At 35.0% G+C, this 16,534-nt stretch overlaps 1 protein-coding gene across 1 annotated transcript; it reads left to right on the forward strand.

The window, feature by feature from the left end:
* Nucleotides 1–750: 750 nt before the first annotated feature.
* On the forward strand, nt 751–5,750 carry LOC128217378 (uncharacterized). Its single transcript, XM_052924545.1, has 6 exons — nt 751–1,887; nt 2,267–2,352; nt 2,600–2,666; nt 3,017–3,211; nt 3,446–3,564; nt 4,033–5,750. The coding sequence occupies exons 1-6, from the start codon at nt 762–764 to the stop codon at nt 4,459–4,461; spliced, it is 2,022 nt and encodes a 673-aa protein (XP_052780505.1). The 5' UTR covers nt 751–761; the 3' UTR covers nt 4,462–5,750.
* The last annotated feature ends 10,784 nt before the right edge of the window (nt 5,751–16,534 follow it).

Raw genomic sequence — 16,534 nt, forward strand, 5'->3', positions numbered from 1 at the left:
TATTATATGATTCACTTCGTAAAAAGGAACACAGCTTCCTGTTGCCTAGTAACAGTAGGTTACACACCACCAATTATGACTTAATCAATATCCACACAGCGTTACATCCCTTGACTGGGTACGTTCTCAATGGAAATTGGTAAAACCGGAGGGATGTTTAAGTACAACCTCTTTACAATAAAATAAAATATGAATCTATGACGTTACACATAATATGTGACGTCGTCAGCGAAAATGAGTCCTGTTGAGGTAATCACGTTACCGAGATAAAGCGAGAGTAAAAAACAACACGTTTTCTGAGCAATTATCGTTTTGTCAATCAACTATTTTGACATTATTTTTTCAAAGTATTTACAAAATCGAAGTGTATACACTCTATAAAGGAACATCACTCTGCTTCCAGTTGATTATTGTCGATAATATTCATGCTGCCTGACCTTAAATCATGACTAATCGCCCTTGATCGGAAGGTGTCGCTCTCCGCAATTTTGATGAAAACATGTCGAAATCCGTACCAAAGATATGACGGTTTTGCCGGTTTATTCACTCGGCATTAGCATGTTTTTCGGATTAATTACACGGAAAAGATTATTTGGAAGGTAATGTATGCAATTATCAATGTTGTCATCCTTTATTTAAATTGGCATTTGATGTTTATTTTAAATAACCTTTTGACAGTTTGACCCGGAAGTATTTTTTTCGTAACAACAGACAGTTTACAGATATTATGGCGGAAAATTTGAAAAACACTTGAAACTTTTATGAAAATGTCCCAGTTTAGTCAAGCAAGTACCATCCCCTATGAATTAAGCCAAGACCATTTATTTCGCGAAGAATTATTAGAAGTTGATAGACTTTATTTTCATGAAGTTTTGTGTCCAGAGGGTGGTGCAAGTGAGATAGAATTTAGTCAGTCTGATTCAGAAAATGATTCTAGCCATGAAAGTAATTCAGTAAATGATGAATCAGATGATGATGAATGTAATACAGAGACTGTTCATTGTGAAAGTTTTGACCATGATTTAGAACCCACTGAAGAGGATTTAAGACAGAGAAAGAAAACAGATGATTTCTTTACTCAGACCTGCAAGTGTAAAAAACTCTATGGCAAACCATGCAGTCAAGTTGTGGATGGTAATGATATTTCTGACTTACATATGTATTCAGCTGGTTTGCAAACAGATGAACTTGATCTTGTTATTAAATCAGCCATGTTGTGCCACAGAAAAAATGGCCAACAAACTGACAGTAGTAAACATAAACGGCAGGCGAGAGTTAGGCCCAGTCAGAAGTTTTATGTAAAGGGAGTTGAAGTTTGCCGTGAAGTATTCTGTTTTGCATACAACATCGGAAAGGAGAAACTAAAACGAATTGGTCGGTCTCTTGACAGTGATGGATTGATTGCTAGGACTCATGGTAATACCAAAAGACTACCTCATAATGCTATCACATTTGAGGAGAGAGAAAATATAAGAAAGTTCCTCATCTGCTATGCATCTGACAATGCAATGCCCCTTCCCGGAAGACTTCCAAACCACCGCAATAGTAAAGTGATGTTGTTGCCATCTGATAAGTCACAAGCAGACATTCATGTGGAATATGAAAAAATAGACGGTGCAAGAAGTATTAGTCTTAGTACTTTTACCAGAGTATGGCGGGAGTTGTGCCCACATATTGTCTTAGCGAAACCAAAAACAGACTTGTGTTTTAGATGCCAAACATTTTCTTGTAAAATTTCACAAAGTGGTGCCCTTTCTGAAGATGATAAAATGACACTTCTTGATGAATATGAAAGTCATGTTGAAAGTGCTAGACATCAGAGGGAGCAATATAGAATGCAGTGTGATGACTCTAAAGTTACATGTAGTGAAAACATTACAGTTGAAGGTGTGCTTTGGTTAATAAATTTCTATGCGCTATAGTATTAGCTGTCTAATGGCATGCCTCAAGATTTTCTAGTCTTAAAATTAAAATAGAATATGTTAAATTCTTTATTTCATTTTAATTGACATGCTGGCCATTGAGTAATCATTTTTTAAAATGTCCATCTGCATCAATAATAGTGACTTTTACATTTTACCGAAGTTTTTTTATGCCTGTTATGCTTGTATATATATACTGGACATGTAAACTTTGAGCGTATAAATATTTAAAACATGGATAAAATTTTGAAACAGAATGAAAAGATACCCATCAGATCATTTTATATTACTTATATATTTCCTTCTAGGCCAACAATATAAATTGTGAAAAATATATATTTTAGGTGCAGTATCATGTTCCTTAGATGCAACCGTCCACTACAGCTGGGACTTTGCACAGCAGGTTCATATTCCACACCATAGCCAACAGGTTAGTTTTTTTTCTATCAAGTACTGTACAAGGAAATATTTTTTTTCACTGAACTTACCAATTTATTGCAAGAGATAATCTTTTTTATTGGATTTATTGTGCAGTAATTTGCATGATGTATCATACTTTTGAGTGCCTTAGGTTTACTGCAGTAAATGTATGTTTCAACTGAAATGGTTTCATATTGTATTTATTGAATGTAAATACTGTTGTCAAATTTATGTTGTCAAGCTTTTATCTATTACAGGTTGGACCCCTGTATTTCAAAACTGCCAGGAGATGTGAGGTATTTGGAGTTTGCTGTGAAGGATCTGGTAATTCCCTTTTTTACAGTTTAAAATTGCAAAATGTTCTCTGTCATTATAAGATGTCCTGATGTCAAATGTTAATAATTGAGAATTGAAAGAGCACTTCTTAGCAATAAATGTTTTACTTCATTCAAACAAACTGATTAAGAATGTAACATTTCCATTGGTCAAAAGCCATCATGTTCATATCAAGATCTGGAATTGGATGTGTTTATGAACATTTATTTGGTATATATATGTTAGTTATGAGAAATGTTTTTTGTATTAATGTTGAATGCTGGTGCTGTTAAATTTTGCTTCTGTTGCTGATGGTGGTGATGATTAAGAACAGTGATAAGACGATAAATATTTTTCAGAGAAACAGGTGTTTTACCTTGGTGATGAGGGTGTTGCCCCAGGCAAAGGAGCAAACACAGTTGTCAGCTACCTCCACCATTACCTTGAAAACTACGGCCTGGGTGAGGAACATGCCCAGTTCCATTTTGACAATTGCCAAGGACAGAACAAAAATAATGCAGTTCTTGGTTATGCTGTGTGGAGAACATTGACGGGTGAGAGTTGTTGTGTTTTAGTGGAAAAATAAAATATGTTTCATGATGTAAACTAAATTATGTTATTGCTTTTTAACTATCTCAAAAGGTTTCCAGTAACACTATAGATGAGTGAAACAGATGTATAGCTTTAGATGTTTTCAATTTGTTGTACTTAAAAAATAAACAACAGATAAAATTCAGTGTTTAATTTGAAATAAAGAGACCTTATAACAATTAACACTTCTATTACAGGAGGGCATAAGACAATCCAATATTCATTGATGCTAGCCGGCCACACCAAATTCTCATGTGATTGGCATTTTGGAGTGTGGAAAAACAGATGGAGACACATGGATGCAGAGACAGTTGAGGTATTCAGGGAGTTAGATGTTTACCACACCAATATTTTAAAATAATAATAGACATAAATTACTTGCACATGTTTCAAGATTTATTGATTACCTTCTTTTTAATACAGTTATAAACTAATAAGAAGTGGCATGAAAAAAATGGGATTTTTTATAGTTAAGATTGAAAATAATAATATATGACTTGGGTTATATTAAATTGATAATTATATGAAATAAGTTCATGTATTATCATGTATATTTAGATATAATAGATAATTGATAAATTCACTGATGCTATATACTTCATGTAGGCATTTCATTGTGCAAGAGTACTGCTCAGTATGATCACCATAGAGCAATAACACAATAACTGCATATAGAAATAGTAGCAGATATTGAGTTCTTGCACTAAGGTGACACTATAATATGTCATATTGGATCAATTATGCCTGATATTCATTCATCATGTAATGCTTTTCTTCAAAACAGGAGGTGGCTTCCACAGTAGCAATGTCATCCCGTAATGGCCACAACATCCCCCATATTGTTGATGGCAACAGCAAACCAGTGTTGTTCTATGACTGGAGCACCTTCTTCAAAGGCATGTTCAAACCATTGAAGAACATTTCGAAATACCATTCATTTGAGGTGTCTTCTAACGAGCCTGGGGTTGTAAGAGTAAGGAAGTTTGTTGATGCCCCTGAGGAGAAAATTAACATACTGAAAACCTGCCAAGTGGATATTTGTGTTATGCCAGAGCAGATCTTTGGTGAGGGAATAAATGCTGAAAGGCAATGGTACTTGCATGATGTAATAAGAGACTTTTGCAGATCGGATCATGCTAAAAACACAACATGCCCTTTGCCATTAGTTGCAAAAGAAGGCTATTCAAAGGCCAAAAAACAAAAGTTGAAATAGGTAACTTTATTGAGAACACTTTCTGTGTGTGTTTCAGCAAAAGGTATAGTTTGTGTCTTGCTATAAACAGATTGGCATGTATAAGTTGAAGTTTAATGTTTTCATTTTCATTCAAAGAATATATTTCTTAGTGTAACATTGATAAAATATTTATGATTTTGGATAAAATATTTATGATTTTAGGAATGTATGGTTTCCATGGCAACCAATAGTAACAAACTTGATTGATCATTGAATACCTATGCATAAACGTGTATTTCATTTATGGGAATATCATTGAACAGTTGGCCATCTATATGTAAAGTATGATGGCACTCATATTTTCCATACATGACTGCAGTATAATATTCAAGTGTACATTATAAATCTACATGTTATAACTTTATAGTTATACATACATATAGTTTCAATGTTCCTTGCTTTATGTTTGTTCTCAATTTTGTCAAATAAGGCATGTGTCAATGCTTTCCTTGTAAATACATTTCAGTCTGTGTCATCTTACAACTCTAAACTAATGAAATGAGCAAAAATATGAACTATCTAGGTATAAGTAAGTTTCTATGGCAACCAAATAAAACATGTCTTCTTATTGAAATAAAAAAAAAATTGATTTCACCAGACAAGTTACATCTTTTAAATAATTGCTTGTTTTAAAATAATGTGTTTGTGTTTTGATCAATACAATGATAAGCTCACTACTTTTGATCAATTTACCTTGTTTAAGAAAAGTGGCAGATTTTCTTCACAGGGTCTATTGTTAATTGCTGTAAACATTCTATTTTACTACATAGCTGGCTGAAAATTTAATGCTGTACTGAAATATTTCCTGCAAACATAACATATCAAATTCAAATGTGATTTTATGTATTTAAGCAGTTTTTTGCGTTTATTTGGATAAATTTCTCGTGAAAAAATTGTAGTCATGGCAACCGTTTTTATGAAATGCACATGTAGTGTTACATTCTCCATAAATGATGTTATTGATGTTATGATAATGTTTCCACAAAAATAAAAAGTGTTGCATTCTATTTCAATGGAATACAGACTCTTAAAATCAAGGTAGTTGTATTTACTTATGTTTCCATTTCCTTCATTGTTTTCGCCATTTTATAACAAATAGTGGTATCGCGAAATTTGTCCTCAATAAGTCAATTTTAAAGATATCAGCTTAAAACTTCAGGACTTTATTTCTGAAACATAGCACATTCAGAAAATGTAAAAACCTGAAAATGTCATTTTTCCTCATTAGGACCCATTTTTGCAGACTTGGTCACATATGACTAAAATCGTTAGGATAAAAGGACACGATATGTAAATGTATACATGCATTTTTTTATTTTATAAATCGGCATAATAAAAAAAGTTATGTACATAAACAACTTATGTTTGGCTTTGCTGGATTAAGGCGATTATTATGATGGAAAATTTTATTTAAAAAAAAATAAATATATAGCACTGATCGTATTTTATAGATTCATACTTGTTTTAGTGGAAATCCTGATTTGATTAACCATTAGAAATAATAATGTATAACCTTGTTACAATAATTTCTAACGCTATCATTACTTACATTCGAATACTTGTAGAATTATATACCATTATTCCATTTATGTAATATAATAGTATAATAATTAGTTCATTTAAAATCAGCCTAAAATCATGTTTCTATTAATCTTCAGTATTATTTACTTAGGGTTACTTTTAGAGGAATTATGAGATTTCATGACTCTTCATGAACATTCCTACATATGTGATCATTAGATAATTTACGGTATTTATGAGGTCATGATTATTATTTACTGTTAGCTGTTATTTCATGATGCCGGTCACCTTACCAGTCATGTGAATATTATAGAATTGTTGGTTCTAAAACAGGTTTTAATGTTTTTTCTCAATAATTGAGCAAATACTGATTCTCATGAACATTCTGATTTTGGTGTTTGGCGTGAAAAGTTCTAAAAATAATATTTTAAAATTGTATTTGAAGAAAAACATTGAAGGTGTTTGCTTCTTTTATTACTGTTCTAATTGTATTGCAATTGGGATTCAAAAAGGTGTTATTTGACTTAAATATCGCTGGAATTAGACATGGTATTTTAACAAATTGCTAAAAATGTAATAACGTTCATGTTTCAGAATAAGCATGGTATATGTAGTAGTGGTCAAACGAGGTCTTTGATGTGCTTAATCAACTTGAGAGTATGCGTACGTCCGTGTGCGTGCGTGCGTACACACACACACACACACACACACACACACACACACTTCTTCGAATGAAGACTTAAATCAAAGATAACTTGTATTTTCCTACACCATTTTAAATAAAACAAAGGGCAGCCTATGCCACCTGAAGAGCCCCGCCTTCGTTTTATTTCCGAAGTTTGATTAGGTGATTAGTTTCCTCAAACACTTCAGCAAACCCGTTTCCATAATAATGTTTTGACAGAGCTCCGTCAGATGGCCGTATTGTGAAAAGGTTTTTCGAAGTGTTTGAAGAAACTAAACTCTCAATCAAACTCCGGTAAAAGACCGAAGGCGGGGCTTTGTAAGAGGCGTAGACTGCGCTATGTTTCATCTAAAATGGTGAAGAAATAGTGAAGTTATCTTTGTTTTAAGTCTTCATTCGAAGCAAAATATTGCCTTCCGACGTAGCATTTATGACGCAATTTATCACGTTGTATACACACACTATAAAAGGAAAGTAAGATAATGTGGAAAAGGACGTTTAATAATGTCTTTTGTATGCAGATTACTGTCCGCAAGATATGTTTTTGTCACTTTTTGGTCTAAAAATGGATATCATTCCAGTTCACAAAATGAGTCAAATTTCTGTCCTTTCAAGTACCCCACTAAACATAAGTTGTAAAACTGTACTCGATATTTTTATTGATTTACTTCAACTCTTCTATCTACTTTTGTGATTATGTATGTGTGTATTTGTAAGTATTCTGTTTCTGGACCATGTCATGATAATTCAAATTTTATGTCATTTTTTTCAATATCAAAATTCTTTTTCCATATTACTTAATGTACTTTTTCATAATTTCGCAATATAAAATAGCGAATAACATGGATTGGCTACGAGATATTCGCGATATATCGAATTGTTTTTTTTTCTTTATAAATGAAGCACACTGTTCAAGACCAATCAAAAACCTAACGTTAAAAAATCAATGAAACTAACCAGTCTCTCTTGTTCAATATAAGGTCTTCTTGTGCCTCTTCTTGGTTGCAGGGTACGTCGCTATTTCTCCACTGTATTATTATCTAGCTATCATCATATTTTCAGTTGCGCTTGTGGTGGGTACTGCTATACATATTACAGTAAAACCTATAGTTGTACTGTAGAAGTCATCAGAAGCACAGACTGCGGACTTTTCGGGTGGAACCGTTGTCAACGCGTTAGGTAATAACCCATCTGAATGATCACCATATATTGACTTCGCTAGAGTTAATAACTACTTAAAGAAACGCCTTCTACAATTTGTAGAACTGACTCTAGCAGAAAATGGAACTGGTTGAGTACTTGAGATGACTTCATCAGTTTATGTTGTGTTTTTTTTTAAATATCCACTATTGTTTTCAAGTTAATGCTAAGTTAAGTCAAGTTAAGTCTGATGCGGCTTATAATTTTTATATTAGAAATAATTGATGGATGTTTGGACAAGCTTGAGGTTATGTCCGTGTTAAATACTTTACGCCCCTAGAGGACTCGGATTCAACTGAACTCGTATCTAACTGACCGTTCGAAGGCGGTTATCCATTTTTTATCAGTTAAAGACCTAGTCTAAGCCTTCTATAAGTGACCCCCCTCTCCCCCCCCCCCCCAAAAAAAAAGAAAAAAAAACGAAAGAAAAAGTTTATCGAACACAACCTCTGTTTATTGATCTTAATCTACCTGCCTTGATCCCTCTTATCAGATCTCTGATCTGAGTATCCTGCTGTGCAGTTTTGAAAGTTTTATTATAGAAATGGACCCTAAATGGCCCTGAGCCAATAAACGAATACACAGGAAATCGGCCCCTACTGTAACAACAGTGCAATTAGCAGGAGATGAACAGCAGGGGATTATCATCATGCCAAACATTCCTTAAAGGCCTAGTTTAAGCCTTATATTAGTGACCCCCCACCCCTTACACTGTGTATAGTACACAAGCTCTGTGTATTGATTGCCTATCATGTCGGATCTGAGTATCCTGCTGTGCAGTTCAAGTTTTATTATATAAATAGTCAACCCTTTATGGCCCTGAGCCAATCAACAAATATACTGAAAAAGTGGCCCTTACTGTGAAACCAGTGCATTTAACAGGGGATGCACAACAGGGATAATCATGCGAAACATTCCTTAAACAAGGCCTTCAAATAAGGCCTTTAAGATATTCTGATGAATGTATGGTCCGTTTATGCTGTTTGTATTTATTAGGGATTGCAACGAGTAGTAAAATTGGTACTCGAGTACTCGGACAATATTCCGATCGAGTACTCGGGTACTCGATTACTCGGATAACTTGAATTGGTTTTCGGGAAATACAAGTTCGTGTTTACATGTGTCGTTCATGTTGGCAATCTTCATCTTTAAATAAGACTGTCAGTATGTACCTAAATAAAAATATTCAATAGAAAAAAACTTAATATGTTTTTCCATGCTTTTAATTTGTCCTTTTCATTTCATTTTATACAAACATATGTACTTCAATATGAATCGAAAGTAAAACTCTGCTCAAATTCGAGCGTCTCGAGGATTGAGACTGCACTCAACTATAAAAAATCATTCAGAATTACAATAAACGAACAATATTTATAAACTTATTTCGTTGTTTACTCTACGAAATAATATTTAAAATGACAGTTTTTCATACTGAAATAGTGTTGTTTACCTCATAAATATTCATTATTCCCGAATAAAGATATCCTCCAATCATTTTTGATAATCATTGCCAAATATGCGCCATTCAGGAACCAAAGCTCGTAAGGGTCGTTACTAATTAGCGCGTCACCGTCCATTGTTTGGTGAAAACTCTCTAATTGGTAAACAATACAATTGTGTCGGAGATGTCCCACTATCTATACTTCGCTAAATGACACCAGTGCTATTTACAAAATAGCGCCCTTTTTGACAATTGCAACGTTCACAACAACTGTCAATAAATTTATTACGGTCAATTTCGTTTACAGCGGGGATTAAAGGGACCGTAAATTGTCCTCTTGGCAACTATCCAGTTCTGATACTTTGTCTGTAAATCGTGTATTTTGTGATTTTTAAAGAATATATTTTTTTCCCGAGCATTCGAGTAGTGATTTGGTACTCGAGTACTCGGACCATCGATCGAGTACTCGGGTACTCGTTGCCATTTACAAAGAATTTGCGCATTGTATTGGTTCAAACATATGACCTTGAGTAATTGAACACTTGACCTTTTGCCAAATGTTCGTTTCATTTTCCTCATGTTGATAGAAGGACACCAACCAATTTCAAGACATAATTTAGCACTTGAGTAATATGTATATTTTGACATACAAAGTCGTATGTGAATGTTTCAAACTGTCTTGAAGACCTACGTGTATGATTTTTGCAAGAAATATTAATTTTCTACACTGCCGTCCTAGGTCTTTACGTTTCAAGTTTCAAGGACTTTAAGAATCATAATACCTCCATATTCCGAAAAATAGCCTTAATACAATTTAAAGTTTGGATATTAGTACATAACACATAGTCAACCTTGACCTTTGTATGTATGATAGAAAAATACAATATAACCATCATTTGTGTCATCTGTATTGTAAAAAAGAGTTGTTTAGTATTAAGTAACGAAACCGTTTTTCTTAACGAAACGTTACCAAATTTCAAATATTGATTTATATTTTAACAGGCTTCATTACTACTTGATTGTTTGTTTTTGTACAACTCGCGACATCATTGATATTAGCAAAGTACCTAGGTTTTTCTAGTGACCCGTCTAAACTGGACATGTCACACTAACTAACGCGATGCTTTAACATGATCAAGATTGATATTCTGTCTACGTATCGTAGATATTTGGTATAACATGTTCCCCTAGGTACGATTGCAACGTTGTTGATTTCGGGTTTGATCTACCTCTTAACTTGAATATGCATACAAAAGACGAGCTTGTTTACAGATATTGCGCCAAAGTTGTGGGCCTTCCTTTAGGGATGTGTACTGGTTCACAAATATTAAGTAAGAGTTGTGGGCCTTCCTTTAGGGATGTGTACTGGTTTACAAATATTAAGCCAGAGTTGTGGACCTTCCTTTAGGGATGTGTATTGTTTAACAAATATTAAGCATGAGTAATGGACATTCCTTTTAGGGATGCGTTCTTGTTTACAAATGTTCAAGCCAAAGTTATGGACCTTCCTTTAGGGAGTGTACTGGTTTACAAATATTAAGCATGAGTAATGGGTCTTTCTTTTAGGGATGCGTACTTGTTTACAAATGTACAAGCCAGACTTGTGAGCCTTCCTTTAGGGACGTGTACTTGTTTACAAATATTAAGTCAGAGTTGCGGGTCTTTCCTTAGGGATGAGTACATGTTAACAGATATCAAGTCATAATTGCGGGCCTACCCTTAGGGATGAGTACATATTTACAAATATTGAGCAAGAGTTATTGGCCTTCCTTAAGGGATGTGTACATGTTTACAAATATTAAGCCAGTGTTATTGGCCTTCCTTTTTTGTATGTCCCCGACCTCCCCAACTCCCAACAATTCTGACAGCTGCAAGACTATGACACTTCACTGTTTATTTCTTAAGAAACTGACAAGGGTAAAGGTACATTATATACACTACTTTTATATAGATTGACAGTCTTGTCAATTTGCCTTTCTAATCTAACGTCAAATGTCTCCATTTCTCAAGAAATCTTTTTAGAAAAGGCCTTCAAGGGTTTAGAATACAATCAAACCCCGTTGGCTCGAACTCACATGAACTGGCGAAAATACCTCGAGCCTCGAAAATTCGAGCGAAGCGAGAATCTGACATTCATTTGAAAGAAATCCGTTCTTAACTTCCAGTTCGAGCTAACGAGGGAATCGAGCCAATCGAATTCGGGCCAACGGGGTTTGACTGTACTTTCTTTATGAATGAAACGTGAAAGAATAACTCTTAATCGGTTTGACTCATAACCGAACTTCACTCAAAATGTAAAAACGCACGCATAATGTAGCATCGTTAGAGTGATATTAATAAAATAATCGCTCTATTTCTAAACCCCATTTGTCATATATGGCCACATAATGAGTCTTGTACCGCTGAATTAACCTCAGAGTGATAGTTTCAATAGTTTAATTAGTTTAGTTTGAAAGTTTAATAAATTGTTCAAATTGCAATTCCAAAATACAGTTAATGAATAATTGAATCTATTCAAACTTTAAATATGATTTTCTCAAAACATGAAATAAGGCAAAATGTTAACAATAAACTATACCCGACGGACAACGACCGATAGATCACGGAAGCTAACCAACAACACGTTATGTTCATTTGCGCTTCATGATAAGCTCACACATTACAGCCATCTAATATTTCTGCAGATCTTCATCAAATATCCGTTCAAATACATTCATTTGTCAACCGACTGTTGACTTAACTTTTGACATTGTATTCAAGTATGGCCAACTTAATGTTCAAAGCACTTACGTCATGCTGATCAAATCTCTGTGAATTCCGCCGATAGGTTGTCATAACTCCCGGTCTGAAAGTAGTCCAGTTCAAGCTTCTCCGCCATGAACAAATAGTCCGCCCATCTAGAATATGCTAGATAAACCCGCAACCACATCTGTACCCGGATATAGGCATCTGAAATAGAAGAATACAAAACATCGAGTACCCATACATCTTGTATAATTTTTGGATAATTAATACTCTTTACTCAATGTTTTCTTGGTAGATCAGTTTAAACAGTCCTTGTTTCAAGTTCAACCGCCTTGGGTTCGATTCCTGGCTAAGAAATAGTGATAAATAGGAAAGGAATGACAAAGGGCAAGTTAGAAACCGTAATTATCTTTTACTTTTTACATTCTGTAGAAAATCATAGCATACAGTAACATGTTCAATCTCCTTGTCTATATGAGTACACATTGCTAATGTTGGTTCTTCTTGGTAAAATGTTTCCGCTTCTATCAGCTACTGTAACGGTATATTTACACAGATTCTGCATTTTATGATGATATTAGTTATGATATGGTGGACATTTTGTTGAACGCTTTCAAAACGACAAGGCGGTGGACGACAAAAACAGCTATAAACTAATGCAGTATTAGCCAAAGTTTGAATAACTGATTCATCGTTTAAGCCTTGTTAAAAGAGCACATTATCGCTCCTAAATTATCACTAATTGAAAATTTCTATAAATGCGAAAACGAGATCCCTACAATACGACACTAAAACAATGGCGATCTACGGAAATGCAGTTGCCAACTAATGCTGTATTAACCAAAGTTGGATTAACTGCCTTTTCGATTGATCTTCATATATCCTACAACGACACCATAGTGATCTAGATCTGATAAGCGCTTGCGGAGGCAGCCCCGCTCATGAAAGTCTCTCTAAGCCGCCTAGGTCCCTGTCGCTACCTGCACATAGAGTTCTGAGGATATATGTCACAGATTTCTAAAAGGCGTCGAGCGCGTGTCCACCAAGGTTGAGCATAGAGTCATTCCACTTACAAGATAACCTGAACAAGCGCTACCAAATCTAGACAACCGTACCATCGCTATATTTAAAATAATCATTTGCATTATCACTCATTTATTTTATTTTCTGAATTTACTTATTTCATTTAGGTATAAACTTCATCGATACACCATCGCATTAACATTTGTTTGAGTGATGCTAAATCGAAAGAACCAACACATGCTTTATGAAATGGCCGCATTAAAATTGACAACTTTAACAACCGTGTTAACTAATAAGCACATTGTTCGATAAAAGAAGCAATAACACACTAGTACATAGGACTTACGGAAAAAACTATACAACATTGACATAGTTCATATTTTTAAACAACAATAATTATTTTAAATTATACAACTTAGCTTGTTTCCTCCATTTCTGCGTCAGCCCAAAAATTGCAAGCTACTGATACTTCAAGTATTTTAAAGATGTGTGAAATATAAATTAATACATTGCATGGACTGACTAATCTGTTACTGATGGTTTACCCTCAAGTTAAACCACACCCCTAAAGCCAAAACCCCTACACTATGTTATTATAAAGTATAAAGAAAAACTTATGGTTTCACACATCGGTAAAAATCGCTCATCATTGTTGGTTGTGGTGATAATTGCTTAACAGTGTGCTACATGCTTCTATAAGAGAAAGGCCTTTTGTTAGTTTCATGCCCGCGGCAATTGGCAATATGTTTAACTTTCAATCAAAACCGTTTCTCCCATTGCCACGAATGCGAAACAATGGCTCCAGCTCTTTTAAAAGCTGTATACAAAAAGACCAATGCCACTTCCAAACTAGAGACTATTTTATAATGATGGCCAGTCTTTGCCTCTAGCTCAGAAGTGTCATTGTTTTTGCTTATGTATGTACAGATCCAGCTGGAGTCATTGCTTCGCATCCATGATGAAGAAAGCCTGTACATTCATAACGAACTATCTCAAGTCTGAGCTTAGCCAAAATGGAAATCTTCATTCTGGGTGAATATTGGTGATTAATGTGAATATTATTTTACAGTAAACATGTACTATTATTCACATTTTTTGGAATAAATGGAATGTCGATCATTCTTTGAAATTTAATATAACTCATTTTCTGAGTCTAGAAAAACGGTTAACAAATATGTAATCAATATGTTTAGATATTTACCCTAAAACAATTACCATTTGATAACCTTTATACCTATTTGGAATAAAACGTACGATTTCAGCCAATCAAATTGCAGATAGGCAATCATTATCATTACGATTTTCTACTTTCGCGGGTGTTAAAAGGTCCACCTACTGCAACTTCTCCGATACACACCCCTGTGTTAGATTTTGCGTTGACAATGTGTCAGCCAATTAGGTTGTATTCTAAGTCACTTCCGTGTCATGACCTGAGGTAAAATCTGAATGACTAAGAATCGCTACGATCACCATTCCCATTATTCAATCATTGAGATTTTACGTCTCGTATGTAACTATAACGTACACATTTTTTTTCAGAACTATACTGTATATTAAATGCGGAGTATTCAATGGATTTTAAAACGAGAGGGTACGGAAGATTTATTGTAAATATGTTAGTGGCAATGACACGGCCACAAAACGCCAGCTCCGCCAATTAACGATGGTGCAAAGAAAAGCTGTCGACACTTCCGGCTCAGCGCTGTGTTTACTTCTGCTACAATATCGCTTAAACCCGACGTGAGGCAATCACGACTTGTGTTTATAACATAAGTGACATGAGATAAAAGTGACAGAAATTCGCAGTCAAATCGAGATAATAGAAGACATGAAAAAACAGAGATACAAGAGATACGGATGCAATACCCTAGCTCGATAAGAAAAGATTTATTGGTTCATGAATGTGCTCGGTGTAAATCACCGATACACGGGATACAACTTTCCTGGGTTGAACCAGTGCTGAGTACACCACTTTTCGAAGTACTACCCTTTAAATGCCCAGCGCTAGGCAAATGGGGCTACTGGTACCATATTTCAAAGTATTTGGGTAATATAGCTATTATAGATACAGGCTATTCCATTTCAGTCCGTTGACTAGTTTCCATCTTTATAGGTATTGGAGCTGAATAGTTTGTGATTTTATGCCGGATTAACTTGATCTACTTTTGTGTTTGCATTTTTACCCGAGGGACGAACCGTTGATTGTCTTATTCGAAACGCGCCAGATCTGATACTTACGTCTGTAAATCGTAACGTTCGTGAATTTTATGAAAAAAATCGAGTACTCAAAGTAGTCAGATGATTGATCGAGTACTCGGGTACTAGCTGTCATTTCTAGTATTTATGTATGTGATGTTTATATGTTTGTGTCTCTATTTTATTGTCGTTTTGGCCCTTGCCTTGTGCATTTAATGCACCAGTCAATTGTAACCACGCCCCCCCCCCCCCCAGTTCCGGGGGTATACCGGGGATAGCCGGGGAAATGGGCCGTGTTTTTACCTTCCAGGTGGCCCCGCAGTGCCGGGTGACTGCGGTGGTTTTGTCTTCACGCCAAATATGGCGGGGAAATTGGCATTATCTAGGGTCCCTTGGGTGCGGGGGCATTTGGCGGGGGTTTTACCAGCAGATCGTCCCCGCAGGGCGGAGATTTTGCCCGGGCTTGGCTGGACCGAAAGTCAAAGTCACCGCTATTCCCCGGACCTGGTGGGGGGGGGGGGGCTTGGTTACAAATGACTGGTGCATAAAATAAAGAGGTTTTATTTTTGCTTTTTCGACTACTGGACTTGTTTGTATAATTTACATTGTATTATCGAGTAGTGGTTACTTGGGCGATTCTTTTTTCTTTTTATGATTGTTTACAAAATATATAATTGTTAATGTTTAAATCTTTTAATAAAAAAAATGTGACAGTTACGTTTAAAGGGTTAGTAATTTAATTTCTTTTACAAAAAAGATGTTCACGCCTGTAGTGTATTTCATTAAGAATTCGTATCTAGGAGATATTTTCAACTGTGTTTTCGCCTTGTTGAAAACGTCTCCTATGCATTTGAATGAAACTGCCCCGCTCTTGTCACTGGATGTTAGGCTAAAATATCAGTGAATAATGATACCAGCCATTAAAAAATAATTAAACTTCTTCTATCTAATCAAGGAAGTAAGCTGCCCCATTACCTTCTAGTTTCTTTTTCAACAGATTCATTAACGACAACAACAAAAAAATGAACACCGTACATAAACATCCTTTATTAAGTCCTATAAAGGGGAGATTTAAATTTTATATTCTGCAATCTCTACCTTTTCACTAATCAATGTACGCCGGAGCCAATGCTTTATATGATGTCCCATGGACTCAAATGTCCTGCATTTGGTCTATTGACCAAAGGCGTGAAAGTATACTCTTTATGTAATGTTCACTGCTCAGATATCCTATGATTTAT

This window comes from Mya arenaria, chromosome 1 (assembly GCF_026914265.1).
Source record: "Mya arenaria isolate MELC-2E11 chromosome 1, ASM2691426v1".
Lineage (NCBI taxonomy): Eukaryota > Metazoa > Mollusca > Bivalvia > Myida > Myidae > Mya > Mya arenaria.